Consider the following 25,392-nt stretch of genomic DNA (forward strand, 5'->3'; position numbering starts at 1 on the left):
CAGGTCTCGCTGCCTGGTCACGTGATAATCCGCCTCACCCCACCATCCCCCCCCCCCAGCCGCGTGTCCGCGCCCCGCCCCCGCCACCCCGTCAGGTGACCGCGGGTCCTGGTGCTGAGCGGAGCGGGAGCCGCTGCCATGCCGGGGCTGCTGCTGGGAGACGAGGCGCCTAACTTCGAGGCCGACACTACGCAGGGCCGCATCCGCTTCCACGACTTCCTGGGAGACTCGTGAGCAGGAGGCGGCGGGGCTCGGCGGGGCAGCACGACGGGCGGGCGGGCGGGCGGCTGCGGGACCGGAGCGCGGGCAGAGCCCGAGGAGGTGCAAGACCCGGCTTGGGGATCGGCTTCTGTGTCCCGTGAAGCTCCTGTGAGCGATACCGGGCGTAGCGGGCTGTGGAGCGGGCAGAGCTGGGGGAAGGGCCGGGATTCTGCCCCTCTGCCCCGCTCTGGGGCGGGCTCATCTGGAGAATTGTATCCAGTTCTGGAATCTTCAACATAAGAAGGAGATGGAACTGTTGGAACGGGTCCAGAGGAGGGCCACAAAGATGATCGGAGAACTGGAGCACCTCTTATGCGAGGACAGGCTGAGAGAGTTGGGCTTACTCAGCCTGGAGAAGAGAAGGCTCCGAGAAGATCTTAGAGTAGCTTCCAGTACCTAAACGGGCTACTGGAAAGCTGGGGAGTGGCCCTTGATCAAGAAGTGCAGGCACAGGACAAGGGGAACAGTTTTCAGCTGAAAGAGAGGAGATTGAATTGAGATCTTAAAAAGAAATGTTTTCCGGTGAGGGTGGTGAGGCACTGGCACAGGTTGCTCAGAGAAGTTGTGGCTGCCCCATCGCTGAAGGTGTTCAAGGCCAGGCTGGATTGGGCTTGGAGTAAGCAGATCCAGTGGGAGGTGTCCCTGCCCATGGCGGGGGGGGGGTTGGAATTAAATGGGCTTTAAGGTCCAGCACAGGCCTTTCCATGATTACGTGAAGGGCAAAGCTCAGCCCAGGGACCTGCTCCTCTGTTCCTTACAAGCCCTGTGAGTGAGCCGGGGTGAGGAAGGGTGCAGTGGAGTATTGCAAGGGGCATGAGTGACCTGAGGTCTCTTTTGAGCCCCAATATGGAAAGCCACATACATCCAAGCACTGATTCCTGCAAAGCCTCTTGCTCTGTCCCTGACAGGAGTGGCCAGGGCTTGGTCCCAGCAGTACTTGACAGGCTCAAGCCCACTTCTTTCAGTGCTGTGAGCTTGGGCAAACAGGAAAAAAAGAGCCCTCTGTGCGAGAAAATAGCTGGAGCTTTCTTGGCCATCTTGTGCTCAGTTTGCTGCCTTTTTATTTAAGCACTATACTTCCGGCTGCTACGAGTCGCTTTATACAGTTGCCAGGTTGCTGCCCTGTAACTTCCCATGGCAATTGCAGAGCACTGCTGTCTCGTTTGATCCCTCCAGCTCTGTTCCTAGATGGCTAAGACGCAGATTTCCCCAGCTGCTGTGGCACGCAGCTGTGTTTACTGAGTGCTTGAGGCCAGAGAAGAGCAGAGCAGCAAGCCCTGTCAACATGGAGCAGAGAAATAGTGCAACGAGTCCCTGGCAGGGGATTTTAAGTGCTGAGGGTGGCTTTGCCTTAGCCTCTGGGCACTCCTGGGAGCTGGGAGCCTTTTTGCTATAAGCCCATCTCGCTGCTGGGCTGTACTGCTGCCTTCCTCTGTGCACCAGTTGTCTGATGTGTGGAATGCGGTGACTTGTATTTGCCTGCTCTAGAGACTGCAGTGTCTGCTGATGGGAAGCAGTGAGTAAAAGCAAGGTGGCTGTGTTGTTGTAGTCGTAGCCATAAATTATGTTGACTTCTGGCCTCCCCTGTCAGTTGATTAATTCTTATCTTTTCATGAATGACATTCAGCAGCTCTCAGCAGCAGTTGGGTTAAGGTTGGTTCCTATCCTATTCTTCTAAGTTGCGTGATGCACCTGAGTGTTTCTCCTCACAGCGGTCAATGAGGTATGCGGGACAGTGAATAGCTGTGTACATCAGTAGTGATCTCTGCAGTAACACGGCCAGCAGGGTGACACCTTTGTGGCCTCGTACATGTGGTCTCTGGGGTAAAGAGCGTAGATGTGGCTCCCCCAAGCCCCCTCATGTGGCGTGGTGTCCACATCCACACCAGGATTGTGGGCTATTCCAGCATCCCCGGGGGATCCTGGAGGGAGAGTGCGTTGCAGGGAATTTCTCAGAGTGTGATAAACAGGTCTCTTGTCATGAAGGCTTCTAATGAGAGTGAAGGAAGAGTTACCAGGACTGGTTTTCCTCTTGGCAGAGAGATGAATTGTTCCCACACTGATCTGCATGCAATGCAATCTGTCCAGCTTTTTATCTGCAGTACAGACTGGAATGACATCTTGCCCTAATGCCATCTCCTTCTGGCTTTCAGATGGGGCATCCTCTTCTCCCACCCAAGGGACTTCACGCCTGTCTGCACGACAGAGCTTGGCCGGGCAGCAAAGCTGGCAGCTGAGTTCAGCAAGCGCAACGTGAAGATGATCGCCCTCTCCATCGACAGCGTCCAAGACCACCTTGGCTGGAGCAAGGTGTGGGGCATGGGAAGGCACAACGGGACCTCTGAAGGCCAGAGGAAAAGCACACATGGTGCAGGCTGGGAACTACATATCTGCTAAACATAACGTTGTAGGACACTTGAATCCCAAAGCAGGCAGGAGAGGAGGTGCTGAATGCAGACCAGGAACAGGAAAGGCTGCTCCATCTTCATGGAGCACTGCACAAAGTCCACTCTAAGCACTAATATTTTGAAATAAGAGGAAAACAATATTACTGCTCTCCCACCAATACCTGAAAGGGTAAAATGTGTGTGAAGGTGGTGGCAAAAGCTCAGAAGAAGGCAATCTGTTCACAGACCCTTAAAATGTTCAGTAATAAAACAGGAAAGGAGGCATCAGAGGGCAACAGAGGCAGTCTTCAAAAGGTGCAATTCATGCCCAGGCATGAAGAGAACACAAGAGAACAAACAGAGGCATGTTAACCATAAAACCACAAATGGGAGCCTGTTAAATATAAAACCATCATAAGGGAGTATAAAAAAAAATGGGAACCAAATAGCTTGCTGAGAGAAGATGGAAGGAGCTAATGAAAAACTTGAAACACAGCATCAGCAGTGCTGTGCTGCCAGGGAGCGTGGCTGCCGGGCTCGCAGGTGGCAGGGCTATAAAATGCACATTTCAGACAGATATGGCCAGAGTCTAAAGATCTCCGGGTAAATTACTTGTCTCTAAGAAAGAGGCTCTTAAAAATTGAGAATCTTCTCATGCATTTTCCAGAGGTGAGACATGCAAGCAATAAGGGGTAGTAAAGGGGCAACATTTCAACACTCAAACATTGTTTCCTGTTGGACTGTCTTTAGAAATTACTTAGTTGCCTTATTGCTTAAATTGACCTTTGTACCTGCGTGGTGCATGGCGCCTGCCCCACCAAGCTGTGGAAGAGCCTGGGAAAAACAGGGTACGAATCCCACACTGGTTAATGAGGTTTCTGTGCTGCTCAAACCACAGCCAAATTGGCTGATAACACCCCATTAAATATCAGAGGAAGCTTGGGTTGTGCTTCTGTAAGGTAGTCTCATCCCCTGGCTGGCTAAAGCCCTGTGAATGACTGTGAGGTATTGTTAACTTTTACAAAGTCCTTGAAATTCCAAGCAGCTTTTCACCAAAATCAGCTTGGGGAAGGGCAGGCTCATTTCTGCAGGGAGACAGGAGGAAGCAGTAAGTTCTGTTGAGGAAGGGAAATGGTGAGCTCCCTTGAGGGTCTGCAGGGACGTGTGAGGTTCCGCATACTCTGGAGATCTGGAAAATAGGTGAACAATGAGATAACCCTGCTGATAGTGTGGAATTACTCTGCACAACCTCCGGTAACACCAGGAAAAGTTGCAGAACAGCCTATCAATGCTCAGCGGTGGGAGGCATAGTAACATGTTTGGGAGACCTTCCAGGACAAGTGTGGGGGAAGGCAGAGGGCAGCAGTCCAAGCTGCAGTGAGCTTTCTGTTGGGCTAGGAGAGGCCTTGCAGACAGTGGTTTGGCAATGTCAGCTCGGCACCTGTCAGAAGGAAAACTGTGGAAGTCCTCTGGATCCAGCCTGTGTTTGAAATTCCCATCTCGCAGACTACAGTAGAACAAGAAAAGGTTCAGAGCAGGAAGAAAGCTGCCTGCAGATTTGGCAGGTTTGCTTCAGTGCAGAGCAGCTGAGGCTCTGTAGCCTGTGAGTAGGAGAATGTCACTGTGACATTGTGAGCAGTGTGCAGAGCATGGAGGAGCAGCATGTGTGCATTGTGGAGGACCCAAGAGAGGACAGGGGTGCAATTGCTCTGCTCTTAAATTTTGGCCATATATGCAATTGTTGTCTGTTGTCCTTGACAAAGAAGAGCAGACACCTCAGATAATGAGAGCCAAAGAGCTGAGCTAGGAAGGCCAGCGTAAGGGCCTGCCACAAGTCTGAGACCAGGGGCAGTGCCTCGATGGTCCTTCTGCCTAGCCTTGGGGTAAAAAACAGCTTAACAGAGATGACAAGCCTTGGCAGAAGCTGCCTGTCTGGGCAAAAGGAGCTCCATTAAATGCTAGATTGAGACTGCAGTTTTCTTCACTAAATCTTTAACTTCGAGAGAAGTCCTGTGAGCAAGCAAAACTTTGGGCAGGCCTCTCTGTGCAACGTTCCTTTACATACCTATGCTTTCTCTTTGGATGAAGCTGGTTTTATCTGGAGCACAGCATGCGAGGAAACAAGTAGTCAGGAACGACGACTGAAATCCTGCATGACACAAGGAAATTTCTGCTTCCTTTGCCTCCACATTTCAGAGGGCAGATGGCGCCTGGGAAGGTGGGACCAGAGTATAGCCAATAATTTTCATGTCACTGTGCTCAGCTCTGTTTTCCCAGCCAAAGATGCCACTGTTGTTCTTAGCCATCCCTAGCCAAGATCCAAAGGTTTGCTCCAGGGCTCAGAAGAAGCCTGTAGCTCAGCTGGGGATTGATCCCACTGTCACGTTGGCTGAATGCATTAGCTCCTTAAGCGGGTTGACTGGCATGTGCTGTCATTTCTGAGGAGGTTTCAGTGCTCTCTAGCCACCGATGCCTTTGCTGTGGTGGGTCAGGATGAATAAATCACTCCAGTGATGTCTGGTTCCAGCTGAGAGTCTGGGAAGAGAGATAGTTCATAGGGAAGTGAGCAAGTCTTGGGTGTCTTATTGCAAAACAGGGTTGGTGTTGTGAGACTGTTGTACAGAGATCCTCAAGTCATGAAATTCTGTGCATTTTGGAATGGGTTACAGTCTGCAGGATTCAGACATTGCTTCTCAGAAGTTCTCTTCATCCTCCAGCCCCCAGTCTGAAGGGGTATGGTGGGGGTGTCACTGTCTGACCTACAGCCTTCTGTGACTCAGGAGCAAATTGGAAAGCATTTTGCCTGGGCTGGCCTCTCCAGCTCTGCTTTTCCTCCATGCTCTGCTCTGACAAGGCAGGTCTGCAGGAGAACAAAACCAATTCCCTCCTTCCAAGGCAAACCTGACCACAACCCAACCAAGATAAACGGCCCCTTTTTGCAGTGCAGTGTTGACTCAGGAAGCCCCAAGGGAGAAAGCAAGCGAAGAGAAAAGCTGAAAAGGAAGCATCTTGCAAAGTGTGCACCACTTGACCTGGTTGCAGCATCCTGAGTAGCACGGGGAGAGTTACAGCCGTTTATGTTACCACTGTCAGCTGAGGGGTGGCACAGGGCCTGCCTGCTCTTGCTGCCAATGGGGTACTCTGAGCAGCAGTGGGCAGTGTCAAGGGCGCAGCATTTCCAACCCTGCCCTCCCTAGGTTCCCTCTCAGCAGGACCCAGCCTGTTCCCCCACATTCAAAGCCATGGAGAAACTTGTACATTCAAATTATCAGTGCAGCCAATCACACACCACAGTGGTGCGCAGGAGACTTGCTCAGCACTGGAATCAGTTTTGCCACCTTGTAGCATAAAGAGGATGGAAGGAACAGGCAAATCTCTCTTCTGAGGCAGAAACCTTGGACTGAATTTGTTTTAATGCTGGCAGCTGCTCTGCTTGTGCTGCCCTGAGGAAGCTCCTCCTAGCCCTGCTGTGACTCAGCGTGACCCATACGGGTGATACTGCAAACTACAAGGATAACCAGATTTGGAGACACTCAAAACCCCGCTTCCCCGTGAAGCAGGACAAGTTTGTACTAGCACAGGAAGCAGCCTTGTGAATTGTGCTCAGCAGGGAGAGTCCTCACAGCTGTGGAAGGGGATGGTTTTCTCCTCTGTCGCTGCCAGTTTAGAAATGAGCGTGTAGTGTTCCAGCACCTGCATTCAGACTTTCACTCTCTTTTCAAGAACCTTTAGTTAAGAAATGGAGTGACTTGATGAAGCTAGTCCCTCCCACCAGACCTGGAAAGTGTTTGGCATTTAGCCTGTGCTAGCTGTATAGTTGGTGGTTTGCTCTGCCACTAGAGAAACTGCCCTTCAAGAGCATAGTCCAATTCAGATGTGACACCAACACGTCTGTCAGTAGTGCTAGACTGTGTACTAGGAGAAGGTTGGAAGAGGGACACCTCTGTTCTCAGGGAAAGGTCGATGAATTGCCCTGTGTCACCAACACAGGCAGGACTTCCCTCTCTCTTTGTACCTGCTACCTGGGCAAAGCATCTGGTCCACAGGCAGTTCCAGAGGTGAGCAACAGGGCGTGAGCATGAACAGCCTGACAACTAACCTCTAAGAACAAGGCAGAGTCCAGCCTGGCATGCAGGTTCCTGGTTTGTTGTCTGGTTTCTGGAAGCAGAGAAAATTCATGGTAGGCCATGAGCCCCTGGCTGTGCTGTCCCAGCCTGAGACCTTGGGGCCAAGCAAGTCACAAGCTCCTGTAGAGCAGCTGCTGAACATGTTTCTGCATGGCCTCTCAGCAGGAGCTTGCCCACCACACACATGTAAAGCCTGCGTGGAGGTCTGCCTGCCTAGCCTCTTTCCCATGCTGGTACCCACAACAAGGAGCAGGAGGATGCCAAAAATTTTGTCTCTGCAGGATATCAACGCATACAATGGAGAACAGCCTGAGGAGAAACTCCCCTTCCCCATCATTGCTGATGCGAACCGGGAGCTCGCCGTCAAGCTGGGCATGCTGGATCCAGATGAGCGGGACAAGGACGGCATGCCCCTGACAGCACGTGTGGTGAGTACCTGGCCCTGCAGCTATCTGTCCAGCAGCTTTCTCAGCAGTGGGCATGGGGCTGGGTTTGAAGATGGGGGCTGCTTACGTGGGTGGACATGACCATCTTCAGGAGCTCGATTGACTTCCTTGGGCTGGATGCATGGGTTGTGCTGCAGGAAGAGGCTGGAGCAGCACAAGCATGCTGGCAACAGCTCCATCTCGCTGTTGCTGCCAACTCCTCCTGGTTGTGCCTGTTCTAACACAGTAAGGACAAAAGTGTTTGATCTGCTGGAGTTTCCTTCTTCCCTCCTGTGCTTGGATTAGAAAGGTTCAGGTCAAGCGGTGTAAAACAAGCTGGCATTGGAAATGGGAGCTCCCAGAGCAAACACCCTGTTCCTGTGCCTGGGCATCATCTGTTGCTCTAGAAGTTCCCCACCATGGCATCTCCCCTGTCCCAACACCTGTGATCAAGCAGGCCACCTCCAAGGAAAGGGAGGAGCAGCAGGGCTGAGCAGATCCAGCAAGGCAGCTGGACAAACATCTGCCCAACTCCTGACCCTGTCTCCCTGTGTTCAGGTGTTCATTTTTGGCCCAGATAAGAAACTGAAACTCTCCATCCTGTACCCAGCCACCACTGGGAGAAACTTTGATGAGATCTTGAGAGTAGTGGACTCCCTGCAGCTGACGGCGTACAAGAAGGTCGCTACCCCTGTGGACTGGAAGGTGAGAAGAGGAGCAAGGCTCGCAGCTGGGCACTGAAAACATGCATAGAAAGGTCAACCAGCCTCCCTTGGAGTGGATCCATGGGGTCGGGAGACCTGCTGAGGTCCTGGAACGTGTGTTAGATCCCAGCCCAGGCCTGTGGCTGTTGCAGCTTGGAGTCAGCCACAGTAACCTCCCTTCTCTCTCCTTGGTCCCTGGTGCCAGTGGATACTGGGCTTAGCCTTTCTGGCTGTCGATATGAGCTTTGGGCCAGGGCAGGTCCTGCCTTATTGTCTATGATAAGGAAGGGCATTACGAGGTGTCAGCATGCCAGGATCCACTCAAAGCCAGCACTGCAGCAAGCGTGGGACACTGGCTTGCTGCTCTGCTGCCTTTGAGCCAGGAAAGGCCAGTATGGGCGTGGCCCCGCTTTGCCCAGCTCATACACAGCTGAAGCCTATCCTCATGGCAAATTACTAGCTGAAGTTGATTAGTTGTAGCCATGCCTGTTCAATACCATTATTTAAAACTCCCCAAAACAGTTTGGGCAGCCAAGGTGAAACAAGAGGTAAAAGCAAGGTAAAAAGCAGCAGAGTCCAGCCACTTTAGCCCAGCCAGGCTGCTCAGCTCCTGGACCTGTCTTCCTACTGGCTTTCATAGCTCTTACTGGGGAAGCCTGCCTGTCTGGAGGCAGAGGACACATTCCTGCTGTTACAAGGTTTCCTGGAAAAGTCCTCCCGTGTTATGAGGCAGGACCAGGCTCCCAGAGCATTGTCCCAAACCCCTGCTCCATCTGGGCAGGAAGGCCTCATAGGCACAAGCCTCAGAGGTCAAGTAACTTGGGGTATCAGTAAACATCCCTGTGCCTGTCCACCCCTCGACACCAGCACCCATGTGCTGAGCACACAACAAACTGCACCTTCACTTCCTGGGGCAAAGCAGAGCACGCAAGCAGCTTTGCCACTGAAGACCCCCATCTCCTGCAGGCTAAGCTCCTGGTGGTTTGGGGCCCACTTACCCACCACCTTCCCTCCCAGGGAAGCATATTTTTCCCCAAGTCTTGGCATGCCAAGGGGCAGCCAGCACTGCCTGGCTGGGGCAGATGAGCAGACTCAGGCAAGCTGTGCACCCTCCTGCATTGTAGAGGAGCTCAATTCCCTTCCCGGTACTCCCCATTCCCATGGCAGTCACAAGGGGAAGGGCTGGGCTGTGGGATCCCCTTGACTGGGCTGGAGGCTGCCAACAGCAGCTGAAGCCTATCTATTTTCCCTTTCTACATCACCCAAACGTCCTGTTGTAGCTCCTACTCTATCCTCGCTGCTGGCTCCAGGCAGAGCTGCTGAGCACATGCCTGGGGTGCTGGGGCTGAGTGTTTACGAGGAAATGGTGTCACCTGCCTCCAATCCAGCCAGCTCCTCTGCTGCTCTCACAGTTCCCTTTCTGTCCCCAGCCTGGCGACAGTGTCATGGTCGTGCCCACCTTACCTGATGAGGAAGCAAAGAAGCTCTTTCCCAAAGGAGTTTTCACGAAGGACCTCCCGTCAGGCAAGAAATACCTGCGTTACACCCCACATCCGGAGTGAGTGGGCCTAACCATCTGCCCCACCAGGCTGCAGGGCGTTTGGCATCGGGAGCCTTCCCTGTGCCTAGCTCCTGCTTCCCTGATGCCAGGCAATCAGCAGCTTTGTACTGTTACGCTCACTGATGGCACATCACAGTACTAAACCAATCCTCCTGCCCCCCACATCTCCTCAAAACTAAAACCTCAGATGTTTTCTTGCCTTGAATCAGCCCCACAAGGAAGAGGTCAGCAGAGCAGTGGAGGCTCTCCTGTTCAGCACCAGGCAAGCTGTTCCTGGAGGCACGGTGAGGAGCAGGGTGTCCTGCTGGGCTCACTCACCTCCCATCAGGGAGCTCTGGGGGTCCAAACTGCTGCGTGCAGCCGTCACTAACACATTAACGCCTTTGTTCCCATGTGTAGAGGAGCAGATGCAGAGCCAAATCTCTCACTTAACTGCTTTCTCATCTCTTGCTGGAAGTTGATTGATCTGGGGTTTTATGGAAGAGAGAATAGAGCAAATAAACAGATCTTCAGTATGACCTGCAGTGTCCCTTGTCTGCCTCTGTCAGCATCCCCAGCTCCCTGCACCATTCATTGGTTCCCCAGGCCCTGCGGCTGGGATGTGTGCCCATGCCCACGGGTGGGTGGCAGCAGCACAGGCTGCCCTTGTTCTTACTCAATAAATAAAGCACTGTGGCAACACAGGTTGTCTCAGGGCACATCATATCAGACAAGGCAGCAGTGCCCAGGGTAGCCATGCTGCTCCTGCTTTGTGGCAGAGCCTCAGCACTGGGAAAGAGAGTTGCTCAGGTTACATGCCTGTGCCTGGCCTGCCATTAGCGGCTGGGTGGGGGGTCCTACCCCACTTCCCAGGGCATGGGTGGGCAATGATGCAAACCATGAGAATTGTTCCATGCTCTCCCCCATCTATGCCTAAGGGAACTGTCAAGAGATGAGCGATGTTTTAATATAATGCTAGGAAAATGTGCTCACTGAATCTGCCAGCACTCCTCAGTGCCAGCACCATCAGCAACCCTCAAAATGAGCAGCGGCTAAAGAAACTGGCTGGCTCAGGGCAGAAACCTACCCCACAGCGTGCAGGGACCAGCAGGGTTGGTGCTTGTGGTAAGCAACATACTAGGTGCAATGCAATACCACTGAATCAAGGTAGGGACTGATGGCTGAAAGCCCACAAATTCCTGCCTGCTCTCCAGCACCACCATGGCCCTGGAGATGCACACCACCCAGATGAAGTCAGACAAACACAGGGTTTGGTTCCAGTACAGACTGAGTGGTTTTCTTTTTATCCCACAGAAGTTAAATACAATGTTTGTTTGAGTTGGTAATAACATCCAGAGACAGAAGTCCAAGCCCCCTACTCAGTTAAGTCATTTGTGTTTAAGGCACTCTGCAAAACCAGCGTTCCTCTCCTCCTCCTCCTCTCCTCCTCTCCTCCTCCTCTTCCCACATGGCAGCAGAATACTTGGTTTGGTCTTTTCTCCATAGCAACACCCACATGTCCTGGCTCTTCTCACCATCTCCAGGAACTGGCAACAGCAAATCCAGCAGGAGTAAATGGAGAAACGCTGGAAGGCCGGGCCAATAAATACGAATGGGCACAGGAGGGAGCCCAGTGCCTGGGGAGAGGACACAGGGGCTTGGAGCTTCTGCAGGAAGGGGACAGGCATGGGGTGTCATCACTGCAGGCACTGATGTGATTCCTCTTCCTTTCTCTACCTCCAGGCTCCAAAAGGGGACAGGAGCACAGGGGCCCACAAACCTCTCTCCTTAGCGGCGCTCCTGAACATGCAGCAGCACCCCAAAATGTAGGGGCCTGGGTGAGGGGAGACCCAGCTGCCACACAGCTGAAATCACCCCTTGACGTCCAGACGTCAATAAATACCAGTAAAATAACTTAGATGAACCTTGAATAAATAGGTAATAAATAAACAAACAAATAAATAACCCAAGGATGGGGATGGAGGGGAAGGGGCACCCCGAGGGGCACAGGGAGAGCAGGCAGGTGGGCATTTCCATGACCTGTCCCTCCCTGAGAAAACAAGATGCCAGTACAAAAGGAGGGCACGGGGCAGGGTCCCCATCAATATGGCTGTGGGTTATGGGGACGTGAGCTGACCCCAAACTCTCTCCCCACTTTCCCTCCCCTTCGATTCAGCACCATGAGACCCACACCTGGGCTCCACAGCTCAGTGATACCGAACTTGGGCAGACGCTCATGCAGCTCCAACACCCAACCGCCAAAACTTTTTGTGAACACGCAAAATGCCTTCAAAGTTTTGCAAACGTTGTTTGCAGTTTTCTTCTTCTGCAAACAATTTTTGCAAACATTCATTTTTCCAGCAGGGTGATGTCCACAAAGACATCCCATGTGTTGAACTTGATTAAGTGCATCAAATCCAGCCATCAGAGAAGGAGTGGGCACAAAAGCCCAGCAGAAGCCCAGCAGGGTGAACACAGGCACGGTGCCGGGGCTCAGCCAGAGCCTGCCTGCAGTCTGGGGCAGCCCTGGAGCTCAGGCACATGGCTACACCAGGCACCGAAACTGATCCAGGGGATGCTTCAGACATGCATGGACAGAAGCGGCAGCTGCTGTTGCCTTGATGTCAGGCTGACATGGCAGACAACGTACCAAGTCTCTGGATGGCCAGCACATCCCAAAAGATGGCAACAAACTCAACAGCATCCCTGCAGCAGCAGTACATCTCTCCTAGCCAGCTGGCACCACATCAGTGTCGCAGCAGCTCCCCAGGTTTTGGGGAGCTGGCTCACAGCCTCTCTGGGCACAGCATCCTTCCCCAGCTGGGAGCTCACTGCAGGACAACTCCTTCCTCTGGCTTCTTAGCTCCAGTGTTACCAGAGGAGTTTCTGTCCTACTGGGTCAAAAATATACATCTGCCTTATTTCAAACTGAAAGGTACCCTGCCTCCTCCTCCAAATCTTAAGGAAAATTGTAAGTAAAGTTTCTAACTCCTTTCCACAAGCTTTTTGAAATACAACACATGGCAAAAGCTGTCATCAATCCCATAATAGAATAAAGCCAGGGGCAGACTCTCACAAGAGCAGGACACCTTCCCATGCCAGGAAGCTTCCAGCAGAAGTTTTGCTCCAGAAAACACAGCAAACCAAAGCACAGTGCCCCTTCTCCCTCCAAACCCTTCCCACCGCAAAGCTGTAGCCCCTGGCAAAACCCAGACATAGGCACCAAAAGCAGCGGGTTCCCAGCCCGCCTTGAGGCTCCAGCATGGGGAAATGTGCATCAAGGTGTCAAAAAGCAACGCTGCCAAAGGGAAAAATAAATGAAGAATCGGTCAGCCCCAAACACTGCTGAGAATATTAAGTAGCACAGGGATTTCACAGGGAGTTTTGGTCTAAGATGCCTGGGGAGCCCCTTCACTGGCAAGGACCAGGGTGCATGTCCTGCCCTTGAAAAGCAGAAGCTGTGGCTGAAGCTTTGCAGGAGCTCGGCCACGCTCTGCAGAGTGATGCCGCAGGGTTGTGCTGGCACACCGTGGGGAGCAAAGCAGCACCGGGCTGGGTGTCTTGACAGCCAGGCTGAGGGCAGCACTGCCAATACCAGGAAGAAGGCTTTGCATGGAATTGCCCAACTCAGCCACGCTTCCCAGCTCTGCTGGCAGCGAGACAGAAGACGGAACCCTCCCAGTGGGAATGACCCACATCCCCAGGGCAGCACAAACCTCCTGTGGTGCAAAGGCAGGAGCGTGAGCTGGAGGAGTTACAGGCTCATGCCAAGGCAGAGGATGGACTGGAGAAAGCAGCTAAACCCATAAGCAACCATCCAGGAGCAGCGGGGCATGTGAAATGGGCAGCATGGCCACAGCTTTCACCTCTGCTGTATCCCAAAGACTAAATTTTGGGAATTGCAGCTTACAGCACCACAGACCGGATGATGGCAGTGATCCAGGCAGCAAGGGGCAGGGAGAAAGGCAAATAACCCACCTGTCTCAAGCACCACCCGCAGCACGAGGCAGTGCCCAGGCAGCATGATTGCCTCCTCCTTTCCAGGCAAACCCATTCACATCTCTACCTCCAACCCCAAGAGAGGAGAGCCCCATCCCTACAGAGCCTGGGGAGTTATGGCAAGGTATGTTGCCACCTTCTCACCATGGCTGGCATCCCTACTAGTGTCTACCCTGCTCTCTGGATGGCTGTAGAAGAGGAAGGTGGCCACGTAAGCCACCATTTACACGGAAAATGAGTGAGCACCCAATTTCTTGCAAGGGATTTACATCTGCAGAGGAAGCATGTGAGTCCCAGGGTACCTGCAAGTTAGTTTGGGAACCTCATCCAGGGTGGGTGAACAGGCACCACTCCCGATGTCTTCCTTGGCTGAGAATTGGTTTTCACTCCCATAAGAGAAGGGCTAGTGGGATCTGGAGGGGGGAAGGTTGGGGAACTGCAAAGATTTAGTGCACCTTAAAACAAAAGGACATCTAACCTGCCCTTAGATCTCACTCCAAGACGGAAAAGGGCTATGGCATCTACTGCACTCACAACTACTCCAAACACACCCAGATGCATGCAAAACATCCCGCTTCCCCTCGGCTGCGGAAAACCCCTGTGGAAAGCAGCAACAGCCAGTGCCAGGCTCTGGCTCTGCACCCAAGCCCTCCCACCCAGTTCCAGTGGGCAGGGTGAGGAGTCGATTATCAATCCAAAATGCATAGCTATAGACACCATAGGACACCCACACCCCAGGGTCATCACAGGACCCTCCACGTCCAGCAGACACCATCTCCCCTTCTACCTCTAGCTGGGTGGAAAGCAGTATTTGCCACAGGCACGGTTCGATTGTACTCATGCTCCTTGCATCGCTCTGCAAGGAATGACAAGTCATTTTGGTCAGACAGCCTGTCAGCCACAAGCCTCTAGAAGTACTTGATTCTGCTTCCTGGGAAATCCTCCAGATCAGCAATATCTCTTCCACACTCCTGTGCCAGCCAGGCTCACTCCCTGACTAAGGAGGAGAGCACTTCCAACCCCAGCTACAAAGACAGGAGAACCCAAGAGGTCTGCTTTGGCTCAGAAACCCCGTTTGCCTGCAGCAGGCTGGCAGCACTCAGGTCCTCACACACACACCTTGGCACTGCTTTACTTGGGAGGTATCACAACTATCGGCTGGCCTCGCTTGGGTCTCCACATGAGGACTTGGGCATCGTTGGCGTTGGGTTTCACTAGTGCATTTGGTGGGATGGGCTCCATCCTGCTGAGGATCCGGGGCTGCTCTTGCTGAGTCCTTCCCACCAGCCATGCCCGCTGTCCCAGCAGCTGCATGGGATTAACCTCAATCTCCACTCACATTCTCCACTTTATAGTCTGCAAGATGATCTTTTCCTTGATGGTGATGTTCATGGCCACCAGCCACGTGGTAAAGCTCTGTTCCCTTTTAATCCTGGTCAGTAGCGGCACATTACTGTTGCTCACAGGGACAGCCCACGTCACGCTGGGATAGAAATTGTCATTCATGCTCACCGAGAACCTGGAGACCTTGTTAGTGGGCCCAACCAAGGTCAGTTTCTGTGGTGTTTCCATACCAGGGGAAGCTCACGCCATCCGAATCGCTGATGGCTTTTACTCTTCCTTCTCGCAGGTCAGGCAGCTCCCAGCTTGACCTGGTGTATGGGAAGAGACAGGCCAGGTCAGCAAGGAAATGGCGGTGACAGCGCCCAGCAAGGGACGGAGGAGCAAGCAACATGGAGACCCTCTCCCTGCCGGCAAGAAACTCTCACAGACCTCCTTCAAATACAGATTTGGCTTCAGTTCCTTCACCGAGACTCTCACAACCAGCTGAAGCCTCTGCTCTGCCTGCGTAACGCTATTTTAATAAACCTGCAATCCAACCAATTAGGCCAAAACACATTGCTGAGTCTCTCTGGGGCCAACTCTCCTTCATCAGCTCCTGCGCTGGAGGAGAACAGCCTTCCCCATCCGCAGCACCAGCCAAGCCTATCGGCAGCCCGTTCCTGCAATAAAAGTCTGCATTTTTTACGTCTCTAAACACACACAGCTGCACAGGGGCACAAGAATTCAGCACCCCAATTCTGCAATTAAATCCCTGTAATATGGCTAGGGGAGTAATTCCAGCTTAAATCTCAGCCAGAGGTGAGGTCACGTGTAATCAGGTAGTGAGTGATGATGGATTAATTAGCTCACTTCCAAGTTAATGAGCTGGGCTCTTCTCCCAAGTGACAGGGGACAGGACAAGAGGGAATGGCCTGAAGCTCCGTCTGGGGAGGTTCAGGTTGGATATCAGAAAAAAATTCTTCACAGTAAGAGTCATTGGGCACTGGAACAGCTGCCCAGGGAGGTGGTCGAGTCGCCTTCCCTGGAGGTGTTTAAGGAACAGGTGGATGAAGTGCTGAGGGACATGGTTTAGGGAGTGTTAGGAATAGTTGGACTTGATGATCCAATGGGTCCTTTCCAACCTTGTGATTCTGTGATTCTGTGATTCTGTCTCAAGGAAACTCTCCACGACAGCAGTGATGGGGAGAAGAGAGAAAGCTCAGCTGGGGCAGAGCCCCCTGTGCCGTTGGACCAGTTGAATGCTGGAGCTGAGGGAACTGTGCAGGAGGAGAAGCATTTCACATGCTTCCCGGTGTCCCCCAGGGCTCAGTGCTGGGTCCAGTCCTGTTCAGTATCTTTATGACCGACCTGGAGGAAGGCATTGAATGCACCCTTAGCAAGTTTGCAGACAACAATAAGCTGTGTGGAAGTGTCGCTCTGCTTGAGGATAGGGAGGCTTTGCAAAGGGATCTGAACAGGCTGGACCGATGGGCTGAGACCGATGGCATGAGGTTTAACAAGGCCAAATGCCGGGTCCTGCACTTGGGGCACAACAACCCTATGCAGTGCTACAGACTTGGGAAAGAGTGGCTGGAGAGCTGCCTGGAGGAGAAAGGCCTGGGGGTGTTGGTTGACAGTGACTGAACATGAGCCAGCAGTGTGCCCAGGTGGCCAAGAAGGCCAATGGCATCTTGGCTTGTTTCAGAAATGGGGTCACCAGCAGGGCCAGGGAGGTTATTCTCCGTCTGTACTCGGCACTGGTGAGACCGCACCTCGAGTACTGTGTTCAGATCTGGGCCCCTCACCACAAGAAGGATGTTGAGGCTCTGGAGTGTGTCCAGAGAAGAGAAACGAAGCTGGTGAGGGGGCTGGAGAACAAGTCTTACTAGGAGCGGCTGAGGGAATGGGGTCGTTTAGCCTGGAGAAGAGGAGGCTGAGGGGAGACCTTATTGCTCTCTACAACTATCTGAAAGGAGGTTGTGGAGAGGAGGGAGCTGGTCTCTTCTCCCAAGTGACAGGGGACAGGACAAGAGGGAATGGCCTAAAGCTCCACCAGGGGAGGTTCAGGCTGGGTATCAGGAAAATCTTTTCACTGAAAGGATCATCGGACACTGGCAGAGGCTGCCCAGGGAGGGGGTGGAGTCACCATCCCTGGATGTATTTAAAAGACGGGTAGACGAATTGGTTCGGGTCATGGTTTAGTGGCAGATAGGAATGGCTGGACTCGATGATCCAAGAGGTCTTTTCCAACCCGGTGATTCTATGTCTATGAGCCTCCCAGCTCGAGGCGGCGGCTCCTTTGCCTGTAAGGGGCTCCAGCGCGGCGCCACCGCCCCCTGGCGGCCGCTGCCGGCAAACCTCGGTCTGCCTCCTCCTCCTTCTCCTCCTCCTCCTCCTCCTCCTCCTCCTTCTCCTGGGGACTCTGCCATGTTTTGGTAAAGAAAGTAGCGTGACGCAAAATGTAACTTGTGCAGCGAAAGGGTTTCCGATAGTTGCTAAGTCATAAAATAGCGTTGTTTATAGAGGAAACTTTCAGGCTTGTGTTCTTGGGCTTACGGTGGTGGTTCAGCCCCAGCCCGGCTTGACTGGCAGCGAAATGCGACCAATTGTGGTCATAATTCCTTCCCCCCTTCCCTCGTGGAAAGGGAGATCAGAGAAAAAGACTTGTTGGTTGGAGACTAAAACTAAACCAGTTTTAATGAAATAATAACAATGACAACAAAACCACAATTAGTAATAAAATATATGCATATATATGAAATTTCTCCTCATCTCCCCAGTCACTGTGTCACCACGGGTGCTGCAGAGCAGGCACAGAGAAAAGGTGCCAGGCTGGACTCCGTGTCAGGAGGGAGCTGGGCTCAGGAAATGGATTTAGGGATGTACAGATCCAGGACAAAAAGACAGACAAGGTCCTTACTGGATATCGGCCGTTAAAGAAGAGAGATCACAGAATCACAGAATCACAGAATCACAAGGTTGGAAAGGACCCATTGGATCATCGAGTCCAACCATTCCTAACACTCCCTAAACCATGTCCCTCAGCACTTCACCCACCCGTTCCTTAAACACCTCCAGGGAAGGCGACTCGACCACCTCCCTGGGCAGCTGTTCCAGTACCCAATGACTCTTACTGTGAAGAATTTTTTTCTGATATCCAACCTGAACCTCCCCAGACGGAGCTTCAGGCCATTCCCTCTTGTCCTGTCCTCTGTCACTTGGGAGAAGAGCCTTGGGAGATAGACCCTTGTGATCCCTCAGTTTTATACCAAGCATGACGTATATAGAATGGAATATTCTGTTGGTCAGTTTTGGGTCACCTGTCCTGTCTGCCTCTCCCTGCAAGCGTGACCCTTTCTCTCATTTTTTTCAATGAGATTTAACTACACTGAAGGGTTCCACTCTCATTAAAAACAGGGCAGAAACAGACATCGAATTTTATGATGGTTAACTTCAGTTAACTTAATCTCCAAATTAATAAGGGTGTAGGAGGCTGATTAAGTGAAAAAAAGCTTTGTTGTTAACGAAATTGCGCAACAAACAGACTTTGACTTTATGCATAGAGAAAGGTGCTAAAGGCCAACAACAAGGACAAGCATTAGGCGTGTCAGGTCTTAATCAGTTTTGAGGAGACTAAAATGTAGTCAGTGCAGATACATAGCAGTACAAAATCCTGTACACAGCATCCTTCTACCAGCACTGCAGACTCAAAGAGCTGACATGTAACAATCAGAAACAAAACTGGTACTCTAAGATGCTACCCTGAAAGTTTCACATAGATTAGCAATTCCTCTAGGCTTGCTATGTGATTCTGGACCTGTCTGAGCATTGGGTGGAAAATGTGACACAGGGTCAGTGTTAGTCTGTGATAAGTCAAGATTGGCTGGCGGCCGGGGAGGCTGCATCCGGCTCTCCTCTGTCTCAGCCTCTCCACCTCCATTCTCCAAAACCAGAAGACAACTGGAGGTATGTTGCCTACTGCAGAGTTTCTGGCCTAGAAACAATTTGTGGCTGCTGCTTTCATACGGATAAAAGAAGCAGTTGGTGTCCTAAAACTGTTGTCTGTCTCCTCCTACTAGAAATTTTGGATAACGCTGCAGTAATTATAGCCAGTACCTGAGAAATATAAGACTTCACTGTCCTGACATTCTCTAAGAGGACAGCAGATAATGTTTTCTCTGAGACCTTCTGTTCATGCACTTTTCACTTTTTTTTAAAACCTTTTTCCATAAGGGCCCTTGAGGTGCACAGCTTCTCTTCCCTGTGTGGTGAAATGTGGAAACATGCATGTGCACAAACAGAAGATGATGAAGGTCTTAAGATGAAATTAAAAAGGGGAAGTTTAAGCTGAACACCAGGAAAAATATCTTGCCAGTGAAAAGTATTGTCTAGTGAGTTCAACCTCCCCAGGGGAATAATAGAATCTTCATCCCTCAGAGTATTTAAAACTGTTGTAAAAATGAAATAAATATGCAGTAGGAACAGTTTTGCCTTGGCAATGAAATAGAACAGATGGCTTAGCAGATATCATCCATCTCTCACATCTATAGTTTTGTCTGTAAGATATTAAGTCTCTGGAATTACTGTACAGGGCTTGTGTCAACCAAAGCTGTATAAGCCATTACAAAAATCTATATCCCCCTGGGTTTTATTTAATTTTCCTTTTAGAATGGTAATAATGGTTAAAGTACAGGCCATAGACTGGAGATAAGTGACTGGGATTAATGATGCCTGGGTGTATGCTGTGCCGTCAGCTTTCATCAGCTGATCACGGATTGAAAGGACATGACTTCTGCCTCAGCCACCATTGTTTAAAAGAAAATTCTCCTTCCTTTACCTGGACTTAATCAGCCTTTAAACTTCATATGCTCATATCGGTCCAAAGTTGTCAAGTTATAGTTTGGATGTCTGTTGCAGTTTATTTATATAATTTGATTGTCCTGGACATCCTTGGCAATAGCTTAGAAAAGCATTACTATAATAAACAGTCTTATCATGTATTTTACAGCATTGTTCTGGTGGAATAAAGTCCCACTAGACCCCAAATATTCTGATGAATATGTGCAGTGTTCCTTCTTTGTGGAATTCATGTGTGGCTGTAGCGTTAATATGTGCAGACAGATGCACTTGTGTGCTGCTGCTCTGTGTATTGTACAGCCTGCGGTATCATAAGATTCAGCAGAGGGTTCTGTAGCTCTGATACAGTTGTTAACCTGAAATATTTAATTCCGTTAGTGTTCATTTTTATGGCAAGGTTTTAAAGCTTTACCCTGGAAGTTGACCCAGTAGTGAAAGCAGTGATAATATGGAATGCTTCTGCAAAATGCATGTAGGTTTTCATGCATTTTATACCGCTAGCATGTATCGTGCAATTATGTAATAAAAGCTGCTTGGATGTAATGTTAAAGTTGTTAAGCCAAACACGCAAGCAGTCAGAAAGCTGAGAGCACCGCTTGCAGCACAGAGGACCCAAGACTTTGACAAGTGACTCCTAGGAAGTCTCACAGCAGGTGTTGCAGCCTTGTCTGTAGGCTGGAGTGTTTATGGTTTCATCGCTTGGTATGAAGTACCAGAATCACAGAATCACAGAATCACAAGGTTGGAAAGGACCCACTGGATCATCGAGTCCAACCATTCCTAACACTCCCTAAACCATGTCCCTAAGCACTTCATCCACCCGTTCCTTAAACACCTCCAGGGAAGGCGACTCGACCACCTCCCTGGGCAGCCTGTTCCAGTGCCCAATGACTCTTTCCGTGAAGAATTTTTTTCTGATATCCAACCTGAACCTCCCCTGACGGAGCTTGAGGCCATTCCCTCTTGTCCTGTCCCTTGTCACTTGGGAGAAGAAGCCAGAACCCTCCTCTCCACAACCTCCTTTTAGGTAGTTGTAGAGAGTAATAAGGTCTCCCCTCAGCCTCCTCTTCTCCAGGCTAAACAACCCCAGCTCTCTCAGCCGCTCCTCGTCAGACTTGTTCTCCAGCCCCCTCACCAGCTTCGTTGCTCTTCTCTGGACACGCTCCAGAGCCTCAACATCCTTCTTGTGGTGAGGGGTCCAGAACTGAACACAGTACTCGAGGTGCGGTCTCACCAGTGCTGAGTACAGAGGGAGAATCACCTCCCTGGACCTGCTGGTGACCCCATTTCTGATCCAAGCCAAGATGCCGTTGGCCTTCTTGGCCACCTGGGCACACTGCTGGCTCATGTTCAGTCACTGTCAACCAGCACCCCCAGGTCCTTCTCTTCTGTGCAGCTCTCCAGCCATTCTTCCCCCAGTCTGTAGCGCTGCATAGGGTTGTTGTGCCCCAAGTGCAGGACCCGGCATTTGGCCTTGTTGAACCTCATGCCATTGGTCTCAGCCCAGCAGTCCAGCCTGTTCAGATCCCTTTGCAGAGCCTCCCTACCCTCCAGCAGATCGACACTTCCTCCCAGCTTAGTGTCACCTGCAAATGTGCTCACTGGGAGAGACTCCTCAGATAATTCAGCTCCCCAAGCCCATTAAACTTTTACTGAACTAGCATTGGTTAAGATTCTTGGAGGATTTAGTAAGATTTTGGTTTTGACAAAGCATAACAAAAGTATACTTCTCAACTGGACCCACTTCAAAGGTAGACGTGTTAGAACTTCCCGGTGAGAGTGCTAAATTTCAAGTGATGAGAAACAAGCGCTTTTCTGATTTTCTCCTTTCTTTTAAATTTGTTTTTCTTGTTTTTTTCTTCTTTTATTTCCCCCCAAAGAAACCTTAGTCTGATGCAGACTGCTCTGTGGCAAATGAGGGCAGAATGTTTAAAGTTTGGTGAATGAGAAACTACAGGAGAGTTTGCATTAAAAAGACAATTGCTAAGCAGTGTTGGCTGTATATTTTGTAGTGTTTCATTTATGTGCTATGAATCATGGACCTCGTTCCCTCCTTTTTTGTAACAGAAAGCTTCAGTCACACAGAACAGGGCTGAGCTAGCTGTTGATTTTTTTTTTTAATACTGTTATTTTTTAAAATAAATAAAATATTAGGAGGAACTTTCCAAAATACATGTGTTAGATGAATTCCTAACTGCTCTTTGCAGCTTTGAAAGACTCTGTTTAATATAGAATCGCTTTCAGCAAGCCCAGAAGGCAGAAATGGATTGTAATCCAAAGCACAGCTCAAATAGATATCTAGAAGCTTGTAAAAAGGAAGAGCATTGTGGCTGAGGCTGATACCAGAGATAAATGTGAATTAGAAGGCTTCTGAGGAGCAGCTTTGGCACTGTTTAAATTGCCCTTTTAGAAATGCTTTTAACAGTATGTGATAAGTGTATGTTTAAAGGAGGAATGTATCTGGGGTAGGAACTGATTAAAAATTAATTTACAATAACAGCATGAAAGGTAGAAGAGGACAGGCTAATGTTTTATTTAAATGGCTTTTCCATCCATGTTTCTCTAGTGTAAGTTTTGTTATGAAAGTGAAGCCCATAGGATGCAATTCAGTCGGAGCCTCCACAGGGGGTGAAATGTTTCTTTGAGGAAAGCAATATTTAAAAAATATTTTTCATAGATACAAGAGTAGCAGGATTGAGGCATCGTGTAAAGCAATAAAATTCAGTGGTAGTTGTGTTAGTTTTGAACATGATGTCATTTTCAAAAAACCACAGAGGGTAAAGCCCTTCACTAGGTGACACCAAGCCAAGCCCAGAAAAAGCCCTGAGTGGTGGCCAGTACAGTGGTTTTGCATTTTTAATTATGATAATATACACCCTCTGAATGTTGGAGATCTGCTACCACATTTGGACTAACTGAATTAGTGTGAAATGTGAAGCATAAAGAACGATGCTGCATATATGCTTTAAAATCCTCAGAGCCGTCTTTGGAAAAACACCTGTGCTCTGAGGTTTAGCTGGTCTGAATCAGCTTCTAGGAGGAGATGAGCTAAATGCAGAGCAGGCAAAAGAAGCAGTGTGATTTTTAGAAAATGATCTGCATGCTAATTAGTGGGTTGTTTCTGTCAGCTTTAACTAACCATGCTTTTTGCTTTATGTTAGCTAGAATTCTGGGTTAGGATGATGGTCTAACAGATGTCTCAGCTGGTCCTGCATTAAAAAAAAGGAGTTGTGTTGCAAGGAAATCTTCTGTCTTGTGACTGCCACTAACAAGTTATTGCAGAACTGCTGGAAAAATGCGTGTTTCACTCAGATACTTGAATCCCTGTATGGATCTTCCCTCATAAAAAACAAAAACCTAAAAGCCAAACCCCAAATAAACAAAAAAGAAAGCTAAAGCAACTGATGAAAGTCAAGAAAATAGAAGCAAAGGCTTAAGGCAAAATAACATTTTCTAATAATGTTGATTATGAGGAGGAATGACTTCAGAAGAATGGTAAATGTGGTGATGGGGCTGGACGTGTTCAGTGTTTTCGGGAAGTTATTTGCTTCCTCGGGGTCCTAAGGGAAGCTGGTACAGTACAGGTTTGTCCACTCCTAGTTTGATTGGTAACACCAGGTCCTTTCTGAATGTGGCTTTGTTGAGCCCCCTCTCTTCTTGCGATCTTCACCTTTAAATCAATCACTCATTCCTAATGTTCCTGTAAAGTGTACGTGGCAAGCACTTGTGAACAAGCTGCTTAGGCTCAGGCACACACAATGTCTGCAGAAAATTAAAAAAAAATAGGATGAATAATAATCAGATTTCTGACAATTTCTTTTATTTCTTTTTTTTTTTTTAGATTTCCGGTAGCTTAAGATTTCATTCACTTGGATCAGTACTTCATTTCTATAGACATGGACATAGTATTTATAAACTCCTTCCATCTGAATGTGTCAATCCATATTTTACCACAAGTATTTCAAAGAGTATAATTCAGCCTTCATTTAGACAGTTTTGTAATAGTATAATTCCCTTGATTTCCCCAGAGAGACTTTTTATGTACTCCAGTTTAAGTGGGATTAGATTGGACCCAAGCATTTATTCAGTGAAGTCAGTAGTGGACGAATCAGACAAAATTTATTTTGACTGGATACAATAAACAAAATCCATTGCTTGTGAAACTGCTGAATCCATGATGAAGTTGGCCTTCTGTACATGAAAGAGGAACCATTTTCGTACAGTGCAGATAGTGCTGTACTTTTGCTGTGTGTTTCCAGCAGAGGGCAGATAAATACACCATTTCCAAACTCTGTGATATTTGTAAAGGAAAGTTCCACTGTAAAAACATGAGCATCAAGTTTTATATATCGCAGCAATAAATTATGAATCTGTAAAAAGAAGAAATAAAATCAAAGCAAGGTTTTCATATAAAAGTAAAGTCAAACAAGAGCCAAAATTTGCAACATCAGCTTTTCAGTTGGTGCTTTAGCATCATCCTTTTTTAAACTTTACTCTCTTGATACACTAAGTCATGTCATAAGCTGTATTCTTTCCAGTTTTTCCCTCTTTGGGTACTAATGTAATTTTCTGGCATTGTATAAATTATACATAAGAGAGGGGAAATTATATCTACGAGAGACAGTAGCACTACTACAAAGGAGTGCTCTCCTTTGTACAAGGTCTGCTTATTTTTCCTTAGCTGCGGATTCTGGTTATCCACAAGTTTCTTGCCAGATTTCTTCCAGCTGATACTGCAGCGCTTATCTCGTGACCCAGACACAGCATATGCTTCTCCCTTGGACATCCATTACTTCTTTCTTGAAGCAAAATCTGAGTAATCTCTGGATCAGACAATTTCAATTTTGCTAGTTATAAGCAATTTGTCTGACCTGTCTTTTCAATATCTCACCAGTCTGAGCATATAACAGGCCCTGGTGTCTTCCAATGTAGAATCTGTGGCTTCTGGTAGAGTGGAAGGATGTCATTCTTTCAAATAAATTAATTTGCTTCCTGTGGAAAACCAGTTCTTCAACCAGAGCGGGCCCCTCTTATGGACAATTCAGAAGAAAGAAATTATAGCTACAGGAATTTTCATAAGCCTGCAATTGTCATGCAGGGAAATGTCAGAGGGTCACCAGCACAGTGATACCTGCTGCTAGCGTCTCAGTCTGACTCCTTGTCTTTTGTATACGGACCATCTTCATTGTCCCGCCATCTAATGAGAGGATTGTGCAACCTTCACGAATTTGCTTTTAGCTTTGAGAAAATATTCTGAAGAAGTCTTCATCTGAATAAATTTGCTGTTTTCTCCTATTCAGGTGTGGCACAAATGTGAGCATTATAATTTATACTGTCATTGTAGTTTGCTTAGTCAATATAAGAATTCCCATGTGATTATTTTGTGTATTTGAAATGGACCTGAATTTCCTGTTAATTTTAGCTAACAAAGATAAGTATATCACAAGGAGAGAGATACTTGACTGATAGCTCTTTAAATGTCTGGTTGCAATACAATTATATTTTCATTGCATTCCACGTCTTCAAGTGGTGTTCAGAGTCTCCAGATGAAACTATATTTCATCAAATTAAAACAATTCTGTGACTTTCTGCAAAGCAAACGTGTGTCATTTTAGTTAATAACTGTTGTTATAATGTTGGCAAATGAAGGAAAATTCCAAAACCAACTGGACTTTGCCAAGTTTGTCATCTGATATCATCTGCATGATGATATCACAATCTATTTGTATAATCATAATGTCTACAAATTCCATTTCTGTCTAGATGCAG

The 25,392-nt window shown here is 49.1% G+C and overlaps 1 protein-coding gene and 1 pseudogene across 1 annotated transcript; one reads left to right on the forward strand and one right to left on the reverse strand.

Moving 5' to 3' along the window:
• Window positions 1–71: 71 nt before the first annotated feature.
• On the forward strand, window positions 72–9,983 carry PRDX6 (peroxiredoxin 6). The gene is made up of 5 exons (XM_054072575.1): window positions 72–230; window positions 2,415–2,571; window positions 7,057–7,203; window positions 7,759–7,905; window positions 9,335–9,983. Exons 1-5 carry the CDS (start codon window positions 139–141, stop codon window positions 9,464–9,466), a joined length of 675 nt encoding a protein of 224 aa, XP_053928550.1. The 5' UTR covers window positions 72–138; the 3' UTR covers window positions 9,467–9,983.
• A 4,297-nt stretch (window positions 9,984–14,280) lies between these two features.
• Window positions 14,281–24,809, reverse strand: LOC128852884 (protein FAM78B-like; annotated as a pseudogene).
• Window positions 24,810–25,392: the final 583 nt, after the last annotated feature.

The sequence above is a fragment of the Cuculus canorus genome, chromosome 8 (genome assembly GCF_017976375.1).
Source record: "Cuculus canorus isolate bCucCan1 chromosome 8, bCucCan1.pri, whole genome shotgun sequence".
Lineage (NCBI taxonomy): Eukaryota > Metazoa > Chordata > Aves > Cuculiformes > Cuculidae > Cuculus > Cuculus canorus.